At 44.7% G+C, this 24,430-nt stretch overlaps 1 protein-coding gene across 6 annotated transcripts in view; it reads left to right on the top strand.

The window, feature by feature from the left end:
• Positions 1–24,430, top strand: part of LOC136837212 (uncharacterized) — a 189,832-nt gene that overhangs the window by 78,765 nt on the left and 86,637 nt on the right. For all 6 annotated transcript variants that reach the window (XM_067101889.1, XM_067101886.1, XM_067101888.1 and 3 more), the window contains exon 2: positions 15,634–15,828. In XM_067101889.1, coding sequence (XP_066957990.1) covers positions 15,638–15,828 — 191 coding nt within the window. In that variant the 5' untranslated portion in view covers positions 15,634–15,637. The remainder of the gene's footprint in view (positions 1–15,633; positions 15,829–24,430) is intronic.

Here is a 24,430-nt window from a genome sequence, read left to right as displayed (position 1 = left end):
CTCTCAGGTACTCCTTCTCGGCCCTTTTTCCGTGCTAGGGGAAGAGGAAAATTCTCTTCTCATCCCCAGAAAGCTAGGGGTACCAACCGATGAGTTCAAGGTCCTTCATGCAACAGTCGGAGCCAGACTAAAGTCGTTCTGGCAAGTTTGGGAGGCCAAGGGAGCAGAACCCTGGGTGATCAACGTTCTGAGAGAAGGCTACACCATTCCCTTCTCAGAGAGTCCTCCTTTAAAGTCTTCGCCAGTAGACTTCAACGTATCATCCAGGGACTCAGAGAAACTTGTGGTGTTGGAGGAGGAAGTTACTTCCCTCCTTCAAAAGGGAGCCATAGAAGCAGTCCTCGAACCTTCATCTCCGGGGTTCTACAACCGTCTGTTTCTGGTTCCAAAATCGTCAGGAGGATGGAGACCAGTCCTCGGCGTAAGCGCCCTGAACAAATTTGTGCTTCAAACACCATTCAAGATGGAAACCACACAGTCGGTTATCAATTCCCTGAAGGAAGGAGACTGGATGGTGTCCCTCGATCTCCAGGACGCATACTTTCATGTACCTATCCATCCGAGATCAAGGAAATTCCTACGGTTTGTGTTCAGAGGCAGGGCTTTTCAATTCAGGGCTCTTTGCTTCGGCCTATCAACAGCCCCACAAGTTTTCACAAGGACGATGGCTCCAATTGCGAAATGGCTTCACTTAGAGGGAATTCACATTTCCCTTTACCTCGACGACTGGCTGATCCGGTCTCCGTCAAAAGGCCAATGCATGAAGGACCTACAAAGGACCCTTTCTCTTACCGGCCGAATTGGGACTCATAGTAAATCTTCCAAAGTCACAACTCTCTCCATCTCAAGACTTGACTTATTTGGGAGTTCGGATGAACTCAGTTCTTTCATAAAGTTTTTTCTGACGTCTCAAAGGATCGAGAAATGCCTGCTGAAAGTGAGATACCTGATGGCAGCCAAGACTTGTTCTGCCAAGGAATGGATGAGCCTTTTAGGCACCCTCTCATCGCTAGAGATGTTCGTCAGTCTGGGAGGCTACACATGAGACCTCTTCAGTTCTTCCTACAGCAGATCTGGAACAGGAAGAAAGACACGGATTCGTTTGTTTTTCCTCTATCCACTCAAGTAAAGCAAGACCTGTCATGGTGGAACGACAGGAGCAAACTAGATCGAGGTTTGTCACTGAGACAGAGGAACCCAGACCTGATGTTGTTCTCCGACGCTTCAGACGAGGGTTGGGGAGCAACATTGGGGATCTTCAAGTGTCAGGCAATTGGTCTTCATCCCAACGGGACTGGCACATAAATGCGAAAGAGTTGAAGGCAATTCATCTAGCCTTGGAACATTTCGTGCTTCTGGTGGAAAACAAAAAGATAGTAGTGCACTCGGACAACTCCACAGCTCTGGCGTACGTGAAGAAACAAGGAGGCACTCACTCCTTCTCTCTGTTCGAGATCGCAAAAAGACCTGCTTTTGTGGGCGGCAACCAAGAACATAGAGCTAGTAACTCGCTTCATCCCGGGAGCTCTCAACGTAGAGCGGATATCCTCAGCAGGTCACTCCAGGTCATTCCGACGGAATGGACCCTCCACCAGAAAGTCTGCCAAGGCCTGTGGAAGGTTTGGGGAACTCCCATGTTAGACCTGTTGCAACGAGGAAAACCGCAGACTACCTCTCTTTTGCTCTCCTGTTCCAGACCCAGAAGCATTAGCGGTGGATGCCATGCTCCTGGACTGGTCGGGTCTCTTCCTTTATGCATTCCCTCCCTTCAGGATGCTGGGAGAAGTCCTGAAAAAGTTTCGAGCACACAAAGGTGTGTCAATGATCCTTATAGCTCCATGGTGGCCAGGAAGATCATGGTTTCCAGAGCTACTGGAGAAAGTAGTGGATTGGCCAAGGAGGTTGCCATTCAGACCAGACCTTCTGTGCCAGTTGCACAGCAGAAAGTTCCACAGGAACCCGTCAGATCTAAATCTGACAGGGTTCAGACTCTCGGCGACTCTACAGGAGGAGAGGCTTCTCTAGAAAGAGTGGCGCAGGCAATGGCTAGATCAACCAGGCCCTCGTCTACAAAGGTCTATCAAGCGAAGTGGAAGCGCTTCAGGGAGTGGTGCTCCGAGTCTGGAGTGTCTTCCACTTCTACGACTCTAAGCCAGGTTGCGGATTTTCTTTTGTTTCTGCACAAGGAGAAGAAATTGGCTGTCAGCACGATTAAGGGGTATAGGAGTATGCTGGCGGCAATTTTCAGGAATAGAGGTATAGACCTTTCCTCAGACAAAGATATTGCAGAACTCCTTAAATCCTTTACTACCACTAAAGGCAAATCTCTTGTGTACCGCATTGGAATTTGGATGTGGTGCTAAAGTGGCTTACCTCCAAATCTTTTGAGCCTTTGAGTTCCTGCTCCGTTAGGAATCTAACTAAGAAAACTCTCTTTCTCTTGGCACTGGCCTCGGCAAAGAGAGTAAGTGAGATTCATGCTCTGGACAAAAGAGTTGGTTTTTGTGCGGATAAGGCTGTAGTTTCCTTCACCTTGGGTTTCCTAGCTAAGAACGAAAACCCTAGTAATCCATGGCCAAGGGAATTTCCCATTCCTAGCCTATCCTCCTTGAGTGGAAGAGAAACGGAGAGACTTCTCTGTCGGTCAGAGCTTTGAAATTCTATCTGGACAGGACCAGAAGTGTAAGAGGAACTCATGATTTTTATGGTGCTCAACTAAGAACCCCAAGAACCCTCTATCTAAAAATGGGATTGCTTTCCTTTTGAAAGAACTGATTCAGGAGGCACACAAGGAATTAAGGGATGTGGATTTCCCCTTAGTTAAAGTGAGGCCTCATGAAATTAGGGCTATTGCGACTTCTTTAGCCTTCAAGAAGAACATGGCTTTAAAGGACATTCTAAGTTCAACTTATTGGAGATGTTCGTCTGTTTTTGCCTCGCATTATCTGAGACAGATCCAAACCACATATGAAGACTGCAGTACGTTGGGCCCCTTTATTGCGTCTGACACGGTGATGGGCAAGGAAACCAGAGGCTCTAGATCCTCTCCTTAGTTTCCTTGGGTGCAGAAATTTTTTTTTGGTCGACTACTAGAGCCTAAGAGGTTAGATGGCCTAGTAGGTCTAATTTTAATAGGTTGGTGTGAGTTTTTATGGTTGGGTGATATGATGGTGGATGCTTTGAGTACTGCGCCCTGAGCAGGGGCATTATATGCTTTGGTTGATTGTGTCGAAGACGGCTGGGCCAACAGACCTTTCTCCATATAGCAACCTGCGTCTGAGCTACTAGGCCCGCAGTTGCACTAAGGATAGCAGGTTACAGAGGCAGTAACCGAGAAAACAGCTTCCTTAGCAGGTAAGGATCCAAAGTTAAGACGTTTTTCTTAGCCTGATGATCTCAGGTTTTTTCCATTTAACACTTACAGCTGTCCATGCCCACCGCCTCAATGTGGCAATCAGCTATATGTAAACAACAGGTAAGTTCATGTATAAAAATGACATTTTTATAATAAAATAAGATTTTATATCATACTTACCTGTTGTTTACATATAAAACATTCCCACCCGCCTCCCCGCAAGGGACAAGGGGACATAGAAAATATGATTAGTTGTTGATGGAAATGGATCCAGGTACCCGGTAGAGGGCGGGGTAGTCGTATCACCTGACCATATATTAGCGGGACCGCCAGTTTTGAATTTTCTGTCGAGATCGAGAATTACAGCTATATGTAAACAACAGGTAAGTATGATATAAAATCTTATTTTATTATAAAAATGTCATTTTTATGGTTGTTTGTGAAGACTGGACGCAGTCTTCCGCAATCATTGGGATGAAAGTTCCTTGGTAGCGCCCGGAACAAGGGTATTGAGAGGTCTAGTCATATAGAGGTTATACACCGGTTGACAGCCCCTAGAGATTTTCAGCCCCCTGGGTGGATCGCTGGATCTCTTAAGGAATGCAGACATAATGAGGGAAAACATTGAAGTCAGCTTCCTTAACAGTTAGGAACCTAGAGTTGTTTTGCAACTTTAATTATATTATAATTCCAACGATGTTAGCTGTCTCTGACCCTCCACCAAAGGTGTCAATCAGCTATATATATAACTACCAGGTAAGTTAGTTGTTTAAAAATGATATTTTCATAATAAAATAAATTTTTGAACATACTTACCTGGTAGTTATATATAATTAAATTCCCACCCTCCTCCCCTCTAGAGATTAGGGGCATGGAAGATCTGAGGAATAGTTGGAATGGTTCCAGGTACCTGGGTAGAGGGCGCACAGGTGGTTCACCTGACTACTGATCGGCGATTGCCGCGAGTTTTTTTAAATTCTGCCGTGGCGTCAGGGACTTAAGCTATATATATAACTACCAGGTAAGTATGTTCAAAAATTTATTTTATTATGAAAATATAATTTTTCTGTTCTGCTTCCCAACATATTTCTCCACTATGGCCCCTTCTTCCCCGGGATCAGCGTTCTTGTTATGTCAATCCTTGAGTACCACTAGACTCCCATAGATGGCCCTCTCTGTTTTGTCCAAGAAAGCATTGTTGGGGATCGACTCTTGGCTGTCTGAGAAGAGGGAGTTAGGCAAAGCTGTATTTTGTTCTCCTCTTTCTCGGTTTTCCAAAAGGAGGTATGTATTCTATACAACCGGGAAAGCTCCTTCCTTGGGGGTTTCTGCTCTATTCGTACATGAAGACTAGCTTGGAGTCCTGTCAAGTGCGAACAAGGCGATTCGAGATGGGGCACAGGAGCTAGCTGCTCTTTTTTTGTCATGTATACTGAAGAAAAGAGACGTGGTGTTCTTTCACCACTAAAGGAGTGACACCATCCTAGAGATCTGCTCTTCTTTTCTCTCATCTATACAAACCAGCCTTTTTTCCTCAAATGACATTAGAGCGGGTAGCTACGGAATTGCAAAAGGCTACTCACGACTTGCTTGCGCAGTTGTCCAAGTGAACGATGGAGTCTGACTGAACAACTGCTGTTCCATTTAATCCTTGGCCTCTCTCTCCTCTCCAGCCATGACTCTTTGGAGGTAACAGAGGAAGACCTTCCTTGCGCCCAAGCATAAGTCCCAGATCAGTTCTCCTCATGAGCAAGAAGTCCTCTTCTAGACCAGTCTGTAGCAAGTGAGACTTTGGTCCTCTGTCTGCCCTGTGGGTGCCAGACTCCCACACTTCTGGAGACAGCAAGAGGCCAGATCGATAGAACCATGAGTACTATGGGTTCTCAAGGAAGGATATGCGATTCCCTTCAAAAAAGGAAGTCACAGCTCTTCTCCACAAGAGAGATAGAAGAGGTAGAAGACTTACATCCTGGATGTAAGCTGTCTGAATGTCTTCGTCCAAACCACGAAGTTCAGGATGCAGACAAACAGCTCAGTTCTTGCTGCAAGAAGATTGGATGGTCTCGATAGACATGAGAGATGCTTATTTTCATACCCCAGTACACTGGGATTCCAGGAAATTCCTGTGATTCGCTCTCAGGACAAAGTTTTCCAATTTCGGGCTCTATGCTTCGGGTTGTCAGCAGCCCCTCAAGTCTTCACCAGGGCTAATGGGCGTGAAAGTTTGTCTTTATCTGGATGACTGGCCCTATGTTCATCATCCCAGAAGAAGTGCATGGAGGACCCTCTCAGAACCCTTCAGTTAGCCCAGGAGTTGGGCAGGAAAATGAGTCCCTTCTCAGACAGTCTATTTGGGGAAGAAGATAGACTCAAGTTTTTTTGGTTTTTCCATTAGAGAATAGAATACTGTCATTTTCTGAGTCTTCAGACCTGCTCAGCCAGTGACTGGATGAGCCTGCTACAGACTCTCTCCTCCATAGAGATGTTCGTTCCTTTGGGGATACTGCATGCAAGACCTTTGCAGTTCTTTCTGAAGGTCAGTTGGAACAAGAAGATTCTTTCAGATTCTTTCGTATTCTCCATCACACAGGAAATAAAAGATCTTCAGTGGTGGCTCGTAGAAGGAAGGTTCCACTCACGGAAGTCCCTATGTCATCTGAACCCAAACCTCTCATTATTTGCCGACACATCAGACCTAGGTAGGGGAGTGACATTAAGACAATTGGAAGTGTCAGGGAAGTGGTCCCTTCAAAAGAGGAAATTGCACATAAATCTGTAGGAGTTGAAAGAGATTCACCTGGCTCTTCAACATTTTGCCACAGTAACTCGAGTCTCAGTGATTGCTGTTTATTCTGACAACATGACGGCTCTGACTTATATTCGAAACCAAAGATATACTCACTCTTTGTCACTGTGCAAGTTAGCCAGGGATCTCTTTCTTTGGGTACACAACAACAACACAGTACACAGATTCTCACCTGCTGTGTTCAGGGCAAGTTAAGTGGATTAGTTGTCGAATTGAGCCATTGCAAACAGGTTCTACCCATGGAATGGTTGCTGAATCCACAGGTGTGCACTAACCTATTGAAACGATGGGAACACCGTCGATAGACATGTTTGCAACATCCAGGATCCATCGCCTCCCCCTGTATTGCTCTCTGGCACCGGACCCTCAGACTTGGGCAACGGAGGCGATACTTCAGGATTGGTCACACCTGGAAATGTATACCTTCCCTCCATTCTATCTAGTAAGAGACATGATCAACAAATTTAAGACTTCTCATCATGCATCGATGATCCTAGTAGCTCCCTTTTGGCCTCAAAAGGAGTGGTTTACAGACCTTCTGGAACTTCTCTTGGACTTTCTGTGGCTCCTCCCAGAGAAGAAAGATCTTCTCAGACAACCTCACTTCAACAGATATCATCAAGGTTTGTCCACTCTCACTCTGACAGGCTTTAAACTGTCAGGAAGCTTGTTAGAGTGAAAGGATTTTCAAGAAAAGTTGCGAATGCTGTCGCACAATGTAGACGCAACTCTTCTTCAAAGCACTACCAGGCTAAGTGGGCAGTTTTTAGGAGATGAGGTAAAGAACGTAGCATCTCGTTGTCTTCTACTTCTGTAGCCCAACTAGCCGAATTTTTACTTTACCCAGGACCTTTGAGAGGCCTTTAGACGTCTACAATAAAGGGTTACAGATCGTGCTGAACTCAGTATTCAAGCATAGAGGTGTGAACATTTCCTCAGACCCGGACATTTCAGACTTAGTCAAGTCTTTTGACACCAGGAAACGGCAATCTCAGCAGCCATTGTCTTGGAACCTAGACGTAGTCCTACATTGGTTATCAGGCCCGCCTTTTGAACCTATGCAGATGTCCTCCTTTAGGGATCTGTCTGGAAAGACACTTTTCTTAATCGCTTTAGCCACAGTGAAAGAGTCAGCAAGTTACAAGCCCTGGACAAACAAGTTGCTTTTTTTGCAAGAGACAGCTATTTGCTCATATATTTTAGGCTTCTTAGCCACGAGACGAGTACCTGTCTTAACCCTTGGCCTCATTCTTTTTCAGTCCAGAGTCTTGCAGAACTGGTAGGACCGTCAGAACAAGAGAGAGTATTATGCCCAGTGAGATCATTAAGATTTTACATCGAGAGACCCAAAAATATCAGAGGGAACTCTTGTAACCTCTGGTGTTCTGTCAAGAACCCTTTACATCCTTTCTCCAAGAATGCTATCTCTTTCTTTTTGCGAGACATTATTGTAGAGTCTCACTTGGGAATTCAACAGAATAATTTACCGATGTTAAAGGTAAAAGCACATAAAGTACGGGCAGTAGCCACTTCACTGGCTTTTTAACGCATTCTCTCTCTAGCTACCATAATCCAATCAGCCTGTTGGAAGCGTCACTCAATCTTCGCCAACTATTATCTATGTGATGTTGAAACTGTTTGAGGACTACAGTACATTGGGTCCGTTCTCTGCGGCTGGCGTGGCACTGGGAAATGAGGAGTAGGAGTGATCCTCCTATTTCTCTGTCTCCTAGCCTTGATTAAGGTTGTTGAGTTTTTGGGAAGCCAGGGTACTTAGTACCTGGAGCAAGCGGAGAACACTAAGCTTACACCAGCCAAGGGAGTGTTCACTAGGTTCACTCTCAGTGATGTTCTCCTTCCTCCTTGCACTTCGAAAGTGGCCTCTCTGACTAGTCAGGCTTGCTTTGAAGGTAAACCCCTCCCTCATCTCCGGGAGACAGACCCGACATCTCTCGTCTTTCCCGGGGCACCGAATTCAGGAAGGGAGCCCTAATACGTTTACAGTGACTCGGCTTGACCCAGACTGCGCTTCTGATCTGTTCAGTGAGCAGCTCCCTAAGATCCCGGAGTCGCTCCTGAAAGCAGAGGCTGATACTAAGGATAGGCTCGCCAGGTCTTTGAACTCTTTGACTTTAGCAGAAGCAACTTCTTTGGTCTATAGGGGAAGATTCTTTGTTCCAGGTCTTGTGAAATCTCTCTTGGCGAGTTTTCAACAAGACCTGTTTGACTTTATGACTGCCCAACTGGCCTGCGGAAGCATATCTTTTCAGCAGCCACAGTTCGGCATGAACCAAATAAGCTTCTGAAGAGTTCGGTCTGGGGAGCTAATCTTTTCCCACAAGAAGAAGTTGACGCAGTCTTATCTGAGGCGGCTAGGGTCAATCAGAGTCTCCGTTCTCGTTGGGGTCTGCCCTATAAACGGAAGCAGTCTGCTCTTGCCGGGCCTTCCCCAAAGTCCAGCAAGAAATTTAAACATTTCAAACGCCTCCCGGCTCAGTCCTTCGTCCAGGTTCCCTTACAAGATCAGCCTTCAACCTCTTCCTCCCAACCTCCGCCTCAGTATGTCCTGGTGAACCCGGCGCATCAGTCTCTGGCTGCCCCCTCCTATGTCTCCTCCCCAGCTTTCAATCCTGCATATGAAAGTCAGGGGAAATTTCGCTCTAGGCAGTCAACCAGAGGCAACAAGCCCCATGGCTATGTTAGAGGAAGAGGAGCCCCCCGCTCCTCTCCCAGGAACAGAGGAGGTAGAGGTTCCAGAGGGGGGAAGCAAACACAGGACCGATGACACATCCTGTGGGCGGGAGGCTGTACCATTTTCGAGCCCGGTGGACCTTCTGTCACTGGGCTCAGAGTATAGTTTCCAAGGGCCTAGGTTGGAGTTGGATCAACGGTCCCCCTCCACCAGTCAAGTTTTATCAGGCTACGACCAAGGATCTCGAGGACTTTGTGGAAGTTCTTCTACAGAAACAGGCTATAAGGAAAGTGAGGACTCTGAAGTTCCAAGGCAGGCTCTTCAGTGTTCCCAAGAAGGGTTCCGACAAGCGGAGAGTAATTCTGGACTTGTCCCGTCTGAATTCCTACATTCGTTGCGACAAGTTTTGGATGCTTACAGTCTCCCAAGTTCGGACCCTACTGCCCGTGGAGCCGTAACCACCTCTCTAGATCTTTCCGGCGCCTATTATCACGTCCCGGTTGCGAGAAGGTTCTCCCCCTTTCTGGGGTTCAGGTTCGGAAGGCAGGCATATTCCTTCAAGGTGATGCCTTTCGGCCTCAACATAGCCCCAAGGATTTTTACCAAGTTGACGGACACGGTCGTACAACAACTCCGGTCTCAAGGGATTACGCTGGCGGCGTATCAGGCGACTGGATCATCTGGGCATCCAGCGTCGAGGAATGCCGGAGGGTTACATCCGTGGTGGTCGACTTTCTAGAATCTTTGGGCTTTCGTGTAAACAGGGAGAAGTCCCGCCTGGTTCCAAGCAGTTGTTTTCAATGGCTAGGAATCCAGTGGGATCTGAATTCTCACACGCTCTCTCTTCCTCCTCCCAAGAGGAAAGAGATAGCCAGAGCAACCAGACAGTTTCTCAAGTCCAAACGAGCCTCTCGACGGGCCCAAGAAAGAGTTTTGGGCTCCCTTCAGTTCGCTTCAGTGACAGATCTGTTGCTGAAGGTAAAACTGAAAGATATCAACAGAGTGTGGCGCAGTCGAGCAAATATCAGCCTCAGAGACAAGGTGTCTCTGATTCCTCCCATCTTGAAAAAGAGGCTCCGGCCTTGGTCGACTGTCAAGAGCCTGTCCAAGTCAGTACCCCTGCAATTTCCTCCTCCGGCGTTGGTTATCCACACAGATGCCTCCCTAAGCGGGTGGGGAGGATATTCTCAACACCAAGAAGTGCAGGGGACTTGGTCCCCCATGTTCCGCCAGTTCCATATAAACGTCCTGGAGGCCATGGCGGTCTTCCTTACTTTGAAGAAGCTTCTCCCCCCCCAAGAAGATTCTTATAAGGCTGGTTCTGGACAGCGCCACGATAGTCCACTGCATAAATAGGGGAGGTTCAAAATCGAGCCGGATCAACCAGGTAATGATTGCACTTTTCTCCTTGGCGTGCAAGAACAAGTGGCACCTGTCTGCCACTTATCTTGCAGGGGTCCGAACGTCGAGCGGATTCTCTATCAAGGACAACTCCTCGAGTTGGAGTGGTCCCTAGACAGGGCCTCGTTCAATTGGATCTACAACCAAGTTCGGGCCTGGAGGTAGATTTGTTCGCAACCAAGCTCAACAACAAGCTTCCTCATTACGTAGCTCCCAACCTGGACCCTCAAGCTCTTTTCACGGACGCAATGTCATTGGATTGGAACAGGTGGAAGAAGATTTATCTGTTCCCTCCAGTAAACTTGTTGTTAAAGGTCCTTCACAAACTCAGGACATTCAAGGGTCAAGTAGCTCTAGTGGCTCCCTACTGGCCAAAAAGCAGCTGGTTTCCACTTCTGCTGGAACTGAAACTTCGCCACATCCAAATCCCCAGTCCAAAACTAACACAAGTAGTACAAACTCAGACTGTGTCAGCTTCCTCAAAAATTCAAAATGCCCTGGCTTTGTGGACTTTATGAAATTTGCGGCTCAAAGGGATGCTAACGTTGATCCTGTCAATACCATGTTCTTGGAATCAGGTAAGCGGGTCTCCACTCTTGGCAGTCGACTCAGCAATTAAGAAGCTAGCACTCTTTTTGAAAGAATCTGAGGCTACAGTAATGACCATAAATTTGGCAATCTCCTTTTTTAGATCACTATTTGAGAAGGGTTTAGCCTCTAGTACTGTTACTACAGTCAAGTCGGCTTTACGAAAAGTATTTTTGTATGGTTTCAAAATTGACCTCACAGATCCTTACTTTTCTTCCATCCCTAAGGCCTGTGCACGACTGAGACCAGTAATCCGTCCACATACGGTTTCCTAGTTTTTGAATGATGTGTTGAAGTTAGCCTCAGATATCGATAATCAGTCTTGTCCCTACCTTTCCTTATTGAGGAGAACATTGTTCTTAGTTAGCCTAGCCAGGGTGCTAGAATTTCAGAGCTGTCTGCACTCTCTAGGAGCCCAACCATGTCGACTTCCTTCCATCAGGGGAGGTTTTGCTGATTCCTCACCCTAAATTCCTGGCCAAAAATGAAGATCCATAGAATAGGTGGTCGCCTTGGAAAATTCTCCCCTTCCTCAAGACCTGTCCCTGTGTCCAGTTCATACATTGAGGGCTTATTTAGACAGGTCCTCTCATCTCATCTGGGCCTCTCTTTATCAGGGAAGGGGGTGTAATATCTCTATGTCTGCTATTAGACAACAAATCCTTTACTTTATCAAGCAGGCTAATCCTGACTCAGTTCCAAGAGTTCATGATATTAGAGCTGTGGCCACCTCCATTAACTACTTCCATTACATGAATTTCACGGATCTTACCAAATACACTGGTTGGAAGTCACCCTTGGTTTTCAAACGTCACTATTTGAAATCCTTAGAAGCTCTTAAATTCTCAGCAGTCGCGGCAGGGAATGTTGTCCCTCCCTCTGGTACCCTTTCTGATTCCTAGTCAATTCTTCCTCCACTGCCTCAGTTATCCCCTTACAGTCATTTCAGTCAGGCGTGCCTTGACTTTCTCACCTGACCGTGTTATCTGTATATTAGTCTAAATGACACATTTATGTTATTATGTTTTCAATTTTGTATAGTTATTTTGTTTAAGTATATTTTTTATATTGTCATGTTAATTTTAAGCTCCCATCAGTTTCATTTGTACATTATTGTTATTATTGCTAGCAATTAAAAATTTTTTGGTGGACCTTTGGTCTTCTGTTCCCCATACATTTTGTTATCTCTTGCAGTTTAAGAATGATATTTATTTCTCTGTTAATTTTTCACCGGCTGACACGGGACCCGATCCAGAAAAGGGATTTTGTGAAGAAAAATCTATTTCTGGAGAGGGGACCGTGTCACCCGTGACCCACCTCTGTCATGTGTCGTGTCCCCCCCATAGTAAACATCATTCTGGTAGGGTGATGCTTTCATGGAATGCGACTAGCGGTGATTTGTGTACTGTCCTTGAGTGGTGCATGGGTTTAAACGGCACCTCTCTGTGGGACTTTTGACTTTGGGATCTCTATAGGATAAGGTTCCGTGTTTTTATAGTTCACCCTTTTCCATACACGACTCCATCTAATGGAGCTCGCTCTGGGGGTAGTAACTCCAGCATTTCATTTAGCTTTCTCTGGTATCTAGCAACGGAATTACCTAGAAATAAGTGCTGAATGGACTTTTTCACGGGTGACACGGTCCCCTCTCCAGAAATAGATTTTCCTTTGTCAAAATCCCTTTTTTAATGGATGGGTAATACAGTATATATTTTTTAAATGGTGTACAGGTAATATAATTTTATGGTCGTAGGTTAGTCAACGTCTATTTTTCACCCAGGGCAAGGGCAATGGCTGTGTTTAAGCTTTGTCGAGTCATAGAAGCACTCCCTGACCACAAAGCTCCCACTGAAGTAGGGACAATCCTGGCATAACTGGTCATGTCCCTACGGGTCGAGATGAGCAACAACCTAGAGTCAGTATCTTCCTGCTCTTGTTGTCTCCCCAGGCAAGGTTACAACGAGCATTACCACAATGCTAGCTTTTCTTTTCTATTTCAAAATGCATTTCTTTATAATGTTTTTGGAGTAGCACATGTCCATTCTTCCCACCTCCTATCAACGTGGGATTCAGCTATGTAATTACTTGGTAAGTGTCATATATAAAAAAGGGATTTTGACAAAGGAAAAATCTATTTCTGGGGGAAGACCTGTGTCACCCAGTGAAATGGTTCCATTAGCACTCATTTCTAGGCATAAATATTGCTAAATATACCAGAGAAAAAAGCTATCCACTATGCCGGGGTTACTACCCCCGGATAGAACACCATTAAACGGTGTCGGTATGCACTAGGGGTGAGCGGATTCCACTATCACAGGCCTTCGTCCAATAGATCTCTCTATTTTCAAATTCCCAAATTGGGTAAGCCGCAATAAAGGTTGCCCATCCGCTTACCCACTAGGCGTCATCACGTGACCGCGTCGTCATCCCAATATTAGCATGCCTAGAAATGAGTGCTAATGGAACCATTTCACTGGGTGACACAGGTCGAGCCCAGAAATGACATTTTTATAATAAAATAAGGTTTTATAGTAAACCCCCCATATCCGCGGGGGATGCGTACCACACACACACACACACACACCCGTGAATACTTAGAACCCTTCTAATAACACTTAGAACTGCCTATTTTGATAGTTCAAACACACACACAAAAAAAAAACAAAAATGCTTATATGGATATTATCCTACTTATGAGGGGGTTAGATTTCAAAAAACCCATCGTTTGTTGGAAAAAATGTATCTCGAATATAGCCTAGCCTACACTAGGGTATTCAGTACCATGTATACATATATGGTAGCCTAACCTACACTATAAAGTATACTCTATAGTATACATATACGGTTTAGTGATTATTAATATCAGCTAATTCTGGAGGTTCATTCAGAGTGACTGATGATAATTCAATACAAAGAGAAATTGAATAACAAACAAGGATTAGCTTAGCCTATGCTATGGTATATCGTATACATATACGGTAGCCTAGCCTACATTGTACTGTACTGTATTTGATATTCACATATCGTATTATACAAAGATCAACATAACAAATATGCAACTTTTCCATGGGTCTTTTAAAATGTTATGCCTTAATTCACTGTATCCAGTAATATTGTATATATATATTCTTATATTGCTTTTGTATTGCAATCATAGCAGTCAATGTTTTGGTTTGGAAATGGATTACACAGTAAGTTTACTTGGCTTTATTTAACCCAGTTCAGTGTTTTTCTTGCTTCTAGTTAGCGTAAATGAATCTCTATATACTTTATTTATATGGGGCAAGGTTATTTTTCATTATACGAAGTGTTTTTAAGTCAAAATATAGCTTAAATACGTCTCGTTGTGAAATTAACTTAGCTATTTTTTCGTTAATAGATGACATTGGCCGTTTGGGGACATTTGTTTATTGTAAAAAAATCAGGATTCCGTTAGCTATTTTTTTCGTTAATAGATGACATTGGCTGTTTGGGGGCATTTGTTTTGTGTAAAAAAATCAGGATTCCGTTCGCTATTTTCTTTTGATTTCATCATAATACAAGCGTAAAAATAGCTGTAATGTGTTCTTTCATGGCCAGTAGTTTTGATTAAAATACTTTCTCTCCCATTTTAATTACGGTCGAGTTTCATCCATGTTGCCAATGCACGATAATTTGCAGTATAGTCATTAGGAGCTTGAACATTGTTTTCTCAGCTTCAGCTACAAATTGCAGCTTAAATTTAGCAGTATATTTCCTTGCCGATCTTTTATCCATAGTGAATAACGGTATGATGTAAAAATATATCAGTCCTATTCTACTTAACTTCATTTGTACTATAACTACAGTAATTGTGTAATACCGTACAATGGTTGAAATACAAGCAAAACAGCTGTTGGTATCCGATTCGGTGATAAGTAAAACAAGTTTTTCATTTGGTTGTTTATGGCTGTATGCATTTATGCAAGAGTATAACGTTACTAACAATACTGTCATCATTCTCTTTTACTTTTTTTAACTAGAAGATAGGATAAAGAGATGGAGGAAAAGAAGTTGGTCTATTGTAATTTGGTCTCTCTCGCTGCCTGATTGTACGCTGCTGCCTGCGCCCACGCGAAATTTAAAAATATTCTATAAATATTGTCGTATCGGTATTAATTGCTTACCCCATTGCAAAATCGAATTATTGTAAGGTGAATTATCGTAACTTGAGCACTACCTGAGTATTTTAATAACTTTATCACAAAAAGTGCATTTAGTCATGAAAATGAGATGAAAATACAGTAATTAGTGAATATTTCTCAGTGAAAAATACTGTGAATGGGCGAATTTTCAGCAAATAATGCGTACATATGTTCCATAGAGAAATCCGGGAATCGTGAGACCACGAATACGAGGTTTACTGTATATATACTTACCAAGTAATCACATGAACAGAGCCTGTCCCTCCTCCCCTCACATGGACTTACAGCATAAACGAACTGAGCTCTTTAGCTACATTGTACCTTTCTTCCCTGAAAGTGGGTGGGGCACTTATCTACACCAAAACAAAAGAGCGCCATTGTGAATTTTCAGTTCTTAAGCTGCCGTTTAAAGTAGAAACTGTAGCTACGTAATTACTTGGTAAGTATATATAAAATCTTATTTTATTATAAAAATTAATTTTTCCAGTACACTATGTTCTACTTTTGGATAAAGGTAAATGTATAAATATTGTGTGAGGGAGGGAAGGATTTTTACTGAAAATATATAATGTCTTTCCTCACATACTTGAAAAGAACCCAGTTGCAGTACATATCTTTTTATTTACAGGTTAATGATGGAATCAATACAAAAGAAAAAGAACGCTGGTAAATTGGCCAGTATAAAAGAGCTCTATGGTAAAGTAGCCAGAGATGTGGCATTGTTAAGCAAGGAGTACACGCATCTTGAAGAGAAAGAGACGTTTTTGAGATCGGAAGTTCTTCTTCATCTAACTGAATTATCCCATAAAGAAAATGACTTAAGGTATGTCAGTAATGCTTCTTTTAAAAATATCCTGGTACAGTTAGGAATGTTCAAGATATTTTGTTAAAAGTAATACTCTATCATAAATGGATTTCAGGGATGATGTTTGTAGTTATTTATTTGTAACATTTATTTACTGACATGGACAGTAATTAAAGTGTGCTATAGATAAGTTACAGTATAAATTTGATAGCTTTTCATTCACAGACTTACCTGCATGTCCATATGTAAGCACAAACCAAATTATGTTCCTATGAGAATACATATACAATTTTTTTTATATTCATATAACTTTGGCTGGTTTGGTCACTGAAGCTTTGTAACAAGGCATTTAACTAGTGGCAGTGGCAAGTGAGTGAGGGAAAGGGGAAATTCTATTCACTCAATAAACATCATCCACTTTTTTCTTCAGCTCCCTTGCTGTTCAGACTATTATACCTAAAGAATGCTCTTTAAACACAGGTTCAGGACATAAATGAGTGTATGCCAGATTCATTTTGCCTATATGTAGGACCCCCGTCCTTTTTGTGCTGCTTTCAGGAGTGTACAATGTCTCTGAGCCATGTGGAGTGTCCCAGGGTTGCCAGTCCATTGGAACAAGTATTGGTTGAGGAGGAAAAAGTCAAAGAAGGTCCTGTTGGTGTCGTCATGGCCTTCTCTTGGCATCCCAAGAGATCCTTTCCTGTATGCCTCCCTAGAATATATGACTTAGGCTGAAAGTTCCGTGCCAGCACCAGTCTCAGCAGACCCCATCACTTTGGCTAACCATTAATATTCATCTTGTTCCTACTGTAGCTGTTCTGGCGTCTGCTCCTCTCCCTTTGGCAATGTTTGCCTCACCTCAATCCTTGACATGTGTGTGAAAGATTGGAGAAACCTGTTGTTGCAGGAGGTCAGTGAAGCACTGCCATGCTTCCTCCTCCTCCTCCTCCTCCTCCTCCTCCTCCTCCTCCTCCTCCTCCTCCTCCTCCTCCTCCTCCTCCTCCTCCTCCTCCTCCTCCTCCTCCTCCTCCTCCTCCTCCTCCTCCTCCTCCTCCTCCTCCTCCTCCTCCTCCTCCTCCTCCTCCTCCTCCTCCTCCTCCTCCTCCTCCTCCTCTGGATTGGCGGAAGCATGGGAAAAGGGCCTGGAAGAATTTGATATTAAACCTTAAAGTGATGGTGAGCCCTATTTTCAAAGGCGTTATCATGGACAGTTCAGGTGCTATAGTGCCTTGCTCATGATCAATCTCCATTGCATGATTTTGCTCATCTGTATAAATTACAAATACAAAAATGCATAAAATTTGATAAGGAAATCATCTTGCTTACTGAAAAAAAGTTTTTAAAAAATCACAGACAAACACTGGTTTCAGTTTACAAACAGATTAATTTGTAGTTCATTTTGCTGGCCTGGGTTTTTCTGTAGTCCTCATTGCCTGAAGTTTAGTATGCAATCATCATTCCCCTTTGGAAATGAAAAAATATTATCATATATAAATATTAGAATATATGATGTGATAAAAAAAAAACTCATATATAATTGTATACAAATCTCTGTAAACAAAATCCACTCATACCTCACTTGCTGGCCGTGTGGGTTAATGTAATGAGTTAATTTTTTTACCTGTATTGTACACTAAATTGCGATGAATTTGGTAACATACATATAACAGATTGTAAAACGATTAAAGCAATTGGATAGAGAAAATATTATCACAAAATGATGCGATAAAAAAGTCATAATATGGCTGCATGTAACACGGTCAACATGGCAGAGTTGGGTGGATATCATCTCTAAATACAAACAATGATCGTGGAAAGGGGATTTGTAGATGGAGCCGATCACTTGCTAAAAAATGTTTTTCTGGATCGAGCACACGGGTCCCGTGTCACCCGGTGAAATAGTCCATTCAGCACTTATTTAGGTAATTCCGTTGCTAGATACCAGAAAGCTAAATGAAATGCTGGATTTTTACCTTTTTCTCAGAGTTTAGCTCCACTAGATGGAGTGGAATATGTATGGAAAAAAAAAAGGGTGTACAAACGCTGTAAAAAACACTAATGAGAACCTTATCCTATAGAGATTCCCAATGTCAAAAGTCCCATTATCACAAAATGAGAGGTGCCGATACAAGCCCATGCACTACTTATTTCTAGGTAACTGTATACAAGGCAACACTGCTGGAGTTACTACTCTCAGAGCGAGCTCCACTAGATTCCATTTTAGCACGTTTTTTAGAGATTCCCAATTCCCAAAAGTCCCACACGTAATTTCGCAGATCCTGTTATTTTGTGCTCTATTTTGGATTTTGTGCTCTATTTTGGATTTTTATGGCATCCTCGCAAGGTTCTTCTTCAGTTACTTGAGTACCAGTGTTTTATTGTTTTTAGGCGATTGAGGCTCCTTATTTTCCTTTAGTTTAATAATTAAAGGGATTTATAATGCCCGTCTCGATCTCCTCTCACGTCGTCTCTTGACCTCTCTTGGTCTTGGGTCGGCATGTTTGTTTTGTGTTTTTTATTTGTATCCCTTTTTATTTGGGATATTTTACCATTAATGATCCCTAACTTTAGTGGGTTTGATTAATTTTATGTTTGTTCTGTACCCTTTTACGAGAGTGATTTTTATTACGGGAGTGATGTTTAGCGTTTAGGCTACGAGCTACCCACTCGGGCCCATTCGCCTTTTATCATGGCTTCATTATGAGAGTAATGTTTAGCGTTTAGGCTATGAGCTACCCCCTCGGGCCCATTCGCTTTTTATCGTGGCCTCATTACGAGAAGTGTTGTTGAGCGTTTAGGCTACGAGCTTCCCCCTCGAGCCCATTCGCTTATTATCATGGCCTCATTATGCTTTATTTTTGTCTCTCACTTCTCTTAGCCTTTGGGGATCTTATTTTCATTGGTACTGTTGCAGTTTTTACTTTGTTTTTACTTTGTTTTTATAATTTTGTTTATTTTGTGAATTTTGTGTTCCCTTCCTGGTCAAGTGCTATCTTGCTGTTTAGGCTACGTGGTTCCCCCTCGGGCCTATTCGCTTCTTATTTTGGCTTTATTTTGCCTTGTTTTAGACTCACTTCTCTAAGTGTATGGGAACATGATTTTCATGGGTACATTTTATTTTTTTGACCTTGTGCTTGGATGCTTTTGAATTTTGTTAATTTTGGGGTACTTTCATTTAACTGGAGGTCGGTCATGTCCCTTCACGTCCATGTTGTGTTGGGCCTGCCTATCCTCCTACATGTACCTTATAGACAATTTTTGTTTTATTATGAATTTTTTGAGTTATTAGTTAGCCTTTACCCCTCTCCTAGGCTTCCTTCCTTTACATCGCCTCAGTTAGGTTAGCCTAGGGGTTGGCTGTAACACTTTTTCCCTTTGGGGAAAAATCGTTAAGGAGGGGATGATCTCGATCTGTACGTATGAGTTTCATGTCGGTGATCTCGTTCTGTACATATGTGTTTTATGTCTGGTGCTTCCCTTTGTTTGGTTTTGGCTTGGATATATTGCCTACGTCCACCCTCTCTCCTGTTTCGGCTTTTCACTTAGGCTAATGTTCCTAATAAGTTAAGCTGGAATAGCGAGGGTTTACCTGCGTAGCCTGTCCTAGTTCAATCCTTCTTTGGGTTGCTTACCAGTGGTGACCGGGAGTGCTCTCCCACTCCTGTTCACACTTCTTTTACCGACTATATATATATTATTTTGTGGTATTGAGAGTCCCCTTCTCTCCCTTTTATCCTTTGCTGTCTCTCTCCCCTTGGTTTGTTTTCAAGGTTTGTTAACTTTCCAAGGTTTGAGAGCAATTTATCCTTATTTTATGTTGTAGCCTACATCCCCTCCCTCTGCATTGATTGATTGTCCCTCGGTGTGTCTGAGTTGGCACTCCACCTGGACCTGGAGGTGACCGGGAGTGCTCTCCCCACTCCTGTTCACACTCCTTTTATCTTTCATTGCTCTCCTGGCCGTAGAGGTTTTTGCCCTTCCTCTCCTTTTCTCTCGCTCTTGTCGTGCAACACAGCTTACACAGTGAGGGGATCTATGAGAATCTCTGGGCGCCCGGGGAGTGCTTTCCCACCCCTGGTCGCTGCTTTGGGTTACCAACCTCCTGGCCTATCCTTCCCCCTTCCTTTTACGTCGACTATTTCCCTTCGTGGTGCTTCCTACATGTTCGCACCTCACTGTTGGGATCTCATACGAGGCCAGTTAGCGTTTTCCACCTAACTGTCTTCTGCTTTATTTACTTTCGGCGTTCCCCCTCCTTTTGCTACTACCTGTTCGGTGTTTCGTTATCTTGTTGGGCGCTCTCCTTGCTTACTGCCACGGCGCGGTTTTAGTGTTTAGCGGTCGGCGTTTATTCCCCCCACCGCTATCACCGTTCAGGATATCCTCCTCCGGGTTTTCCTCTCTTGGCTCGGAGTGCGCCCACTTCCGAACAGTTCATAACCTTCCCACATTTTGTTCAAACATGATCGCTTCGAATGTTCCGTTGACTCTGTTTTTATGTCTATGAGTTTTGTCCTGTTAGCCCGGTTTTCTCTCCGGTTTTCTCCGGGGTTTTCCTGGTCTGACTAGGCTAGTGGCTGCTATGGTACTCTGCTCCGCATCCGTTCCAGCATGCCCTTTTCTCATACGTTTTTGGCTGGTTTTGTCAAGTGCAGGAATGCTCCGCTATCCTGCAACAAACCAGCGATCACGGAGTCTATAGCTCCCATTCCGGTGCGCAGTCTGTTTTGGATTATAGTTTGGCACGGAAGGTTATGAAGTACGCTATGCTCTCCCGAGCAGACTTCTTGATGAACCCGTAGGTTTTATATATACCTGTCGGTTTCGTCTCCGCCAAACTCCGCCTCATGTGACTTATTCTTGACTCGGAAGGTTGTAAAGTACGCTATGCTCTCTCCGAGCAGGCTACTTGATGAATCCGTAGGTTTTATTTACACCAGTCGGTTTTATCTCCGCCAAACGCCGCCTCCTTTGGCTTATTATTAGTCGTTTGGCACCCGGCAGATTGCGTTGTACACTATGCTCTCCCGAGCAGGCTACCTGATTAATCCATAGGTTTCATATACACCTGTCGGTTTTGCCTCCGTCAAGCTCCGCCTCATGTGGCTTATTAATAGTCGCTCTTTTGGCGATAAATCGGTAGGTTTCACATATACGCCTATCGATTTCACTCCGCCAAACTCCGTCTCCGGGCGGGATTCTCGTTAATTCGGTAGGTTTCATATAAACCTATCGGTTCTCCGCCTCTTGTGGCTTATTAATAGTTAATCTTTCGGTGTTTGGGCTCTCTCCGGGCGAGATTCTCGGTGGATCGGTAGGTTTCATATACGCCTATCGATTTCCTCCGCCAAACTCCGTTTCCGGGCGAGATTCTCGGTAAATTGGTAGGTTTCATATACACCTATCGGTTTTTCCTTTGCCAAACTCCGTCTTATATAACTTATTAATAGTTGTTCCTCCGGTGTCTGGGGTCCTATTTTTTCCCCCTCCTGGAGGCCGGCCGCAAGTCTCGTAACTCTTCGCTTCAAGTTAATTGTTTACGGAGAGTTTTCTGAAGACGTTATGACCTTCTGTCTCGTTCTCGGACCTGTGAACATCGTCCCGGAGCGATAAGTAGGTGGGGAATAATTGAGGCAAACCTTTTCCGCTTAGCTCGGAATTAGGTGAGGCAAACTTTTCCTTTAGGGGATTCGTTAGCTTCTCATCCCTTTTCGATGGTTCCTGGTCTACCGTCCCTAAGGTGAAGTCAGTAAAAAAAGAGAGACAAAGACAAAAAAGAAGACCCTTTTTTAAACCAAGAAGACCCACTCCGGGGCCCCCTCGAGGACGTCTCGGATCTCTAATCCGGTGCCATCTACGAGTTTGGCCTCGTCTTCTGGAAAGGGACACGGCCCAAGCAAAGCAAGGCGGTTACCCCCTCCTTCCTTTGTTGAAAACTCTTTTATGGGTCTCCTTATAAGGAGCTCGATTTGAGGGTCATTGTCAACCTATTAAACTAACTATCTACCTCATGGTCCGTGCCTTCCCTTTCCCAGGAGCTTAAATCCCAAGAGATTAATCTCAAGACTCATTGTCAATGGATCTCCTGTTAAGTCCTGCTCCGTTCCGAAATGCTATCGTTCCGGATACCTCCACCTCTTTTCCCCTCCAGTCTGGGGAATCTTGGCGCCTTCCCTTTATGCTTCCCAGCATGAAGGCACCCTCCTGTCGGGGGTGTGGACACACGGAGGTTGGTGGAAGGGCATTTCTTCCCTTCCGGTCTGGTATCCTCTTATCCGGGTTTTACCAGACTGCCAGAACGAGCATGGCGTCTGTCTGGCAGGATCCATAAGTGAGCCCTCAGCTAGGGGCTGGACACATCGTCTCCCTGAGAACTCTAACGGAGTGGCAGACGGAGAATTCCAAGTTCACGCCAGCTGTGGGGTCTTGCCATGCTCTCTTTGAGAGCCCTGTTTCTTACCCCTTGTGCTCCGAATGTAGCCCCTCTTATCAACAGGCTTGTTTTGAAAATGTATCGCTGAGGCATTTCCGGGAGACAGATATCACAGATACATTCACAGTGAATCTTCTAACCCCGGACTACGCTTCTAATTTATTCAGCGTACAGCTCCCTAAGCTTCCGGAGTCGGTTTTTGGAAGCTGAAACAGGGTGTGAGTCAGGCTTGCCTGTTCCGCCTTGAGCTGAAAAATCTTATGAACAGTTTCACCTGGAGAATTAATCTTTTCCCCAGGTGGGCGTTGTTACGGCCCGTCTGGGGCTACTAATGTTACCCAGAGCCTCCGTTCTCATGGGTGTCTACCCTACGAGCAGAAACGGTCTGATCTTGCCGGGACCTGTCCCAAGTCCGGCAAGAAGTTCATGTAGTTCAAGAGCCCCCCTGCTCAGGCGGTGGTGCAGGCTCTTCAGGTCTCTGCCCCTAGACAGCCGTCAGCTCTCACTCCCAGCCTCCACCTCGATGTGTGCGGGTTCAGCCAACACATCAGCCCCTTGTAACACCCCCGTGTGTCTCTGCCTCCCCCACGTGCCTCCGCTGGAGTTTTCTTTGCTTCATACGAAAAACCTAAGGAAAGAATTTTCACTAGACATTTGGCCAGAGGCTCTGACCCTCGGGGTTATCATAGGAGCAGGGAAGCATCCTACTCCTCTCCGAGAAATTGGGAAGGCATTCGCTTCACGGGAGGCAATCAAGCCTCCTCCCTGTAGTATTTCTCATGTGGGTGGGAGGCTGTACCATTTTTGGGGCCACTGGAACTTCAGTTCCTGGGCCCAGAGTATAGTTATCAGGGCCTGGGGTGGAGCTGGACTGTTGTTCCCCCCAATCAGGTTCAATCAGCCTCCGGCCAGAGTTCTGGGGTCTTTGTGAATGGCCTGTCAGGCTTTTTCAGTCTGCCAAGGAAGTTCCCTTCCACCGGAAAATTTTTCCGGCGTGTCCCGTTGTTTTCCTTATTCATGCAGCAAGTCTCGGTTGCTTACAGTCTTGTGGGTTCGGATCCTACTGCGCCGTGGAGCCGTAACCACCTCTATAGACCTTTCCGACACTTCCTTTCACATCTTGATTGCAGAAAGGTCCTATCCCTTCTTGGGATTCAGACTCGGGAGCAGGCGTGCCCCTTCAGGTTCATGCCCTCCTCAATGCGGCTCCAGAGTCTTTGCCAGTTTGAACAATACCGTAGTTCAACAGCTCCGGTATTAGGAGGCTATGCTAGCTGCATATCTAATTGCCTGGCTCATTTGGGCACCCAGCGTCGGGAATTGCCTGAGGGCGCCGGTCATTATAATCGGTTTCTAGAGTCTTTGGGCTTCTAAGTAACCAGGAAGGAATCCCACCTGATTCAGGAGGGTAGCCTTCCGTAGTTATGAATCCAGTGGAAGCGGAAAGAGATAGCAAGGACGTCCTATCATTTCATCATCTCAAGCATACCTCTCGCCGTGCCTAAGAAAAGGTCTTGGGTTTTCTCCAGTTTGCTTCAGTGACGGTTCTCCTTTTGAAGTCAAAGCTGGAGTTTATGACCGGGGTATGGCGGAGTCAGGGACGTGTCTCCCTGATTCCTCCTGCTTGAATAGTGGCCTCCGGCCTTGCACAACTATCAAGTGCTTACCGAAGTCAGTTCCTCTCCAGCTTTCCCCTCCGGCCTCAGTATTCCACACCGTCACCTCTCTGGGCGGGTGAGGTGGATATTTTTTGGCCCAATGAAGTACATGGTACTTAGTCGGTCACGTTCCGGCAGTTCCATATCAACACTTTGGAGGGCGGTGACAGTCTTCCTGTCCTTGGGAAACTTCTTCCCCCCAAGAGGTTTCCTTTTAGGCTGGTTCTGATCAAAACAGCAATAGTGCGCTGCATAAACAAGTGGTTTTGGACTCGAATTGCTTCGTTCAGGTTATGGTTCATTCTTCTCCACAACCAACAGACGCAGGTGCCTCTGTCTACCACCCTTCTCGTAGGGGTCCAAAAGGTCACTGCTTTTTCCCTATCCAGGGCCTCCCCCCTGGTGTCGGAATAGTCCTTAGACGGAGCGTCATTCAGGTAGTCTTGTGACCTTTTCCTGGGCCTGGAAGTAGGTCTGTTTGCAACTCAATTCAGCCACAAACTATCAAGCTGTCCCGTCTGGTATAAAC

Source organism: Macrobrachium rosenbergii, chromosome 58 (genome assembly GCF_040412425.1).
Source record: "Macrobrachium rosenbergii isolate ZJJX-2024 chromosome 58, ASM4041242v1, whole genome shotgun sequence".
NCBI lineage: Eukaryota > Metazoa > Arthropoda > Malacostraca > Decapoda > Palaemonidae > Macrobrachium > Macrobrachium rosenbergii.
Note: the sequence above shows the minus strand (reverse complement) of the source record. Positions and strands in the feature narration are given on the sequence as shown.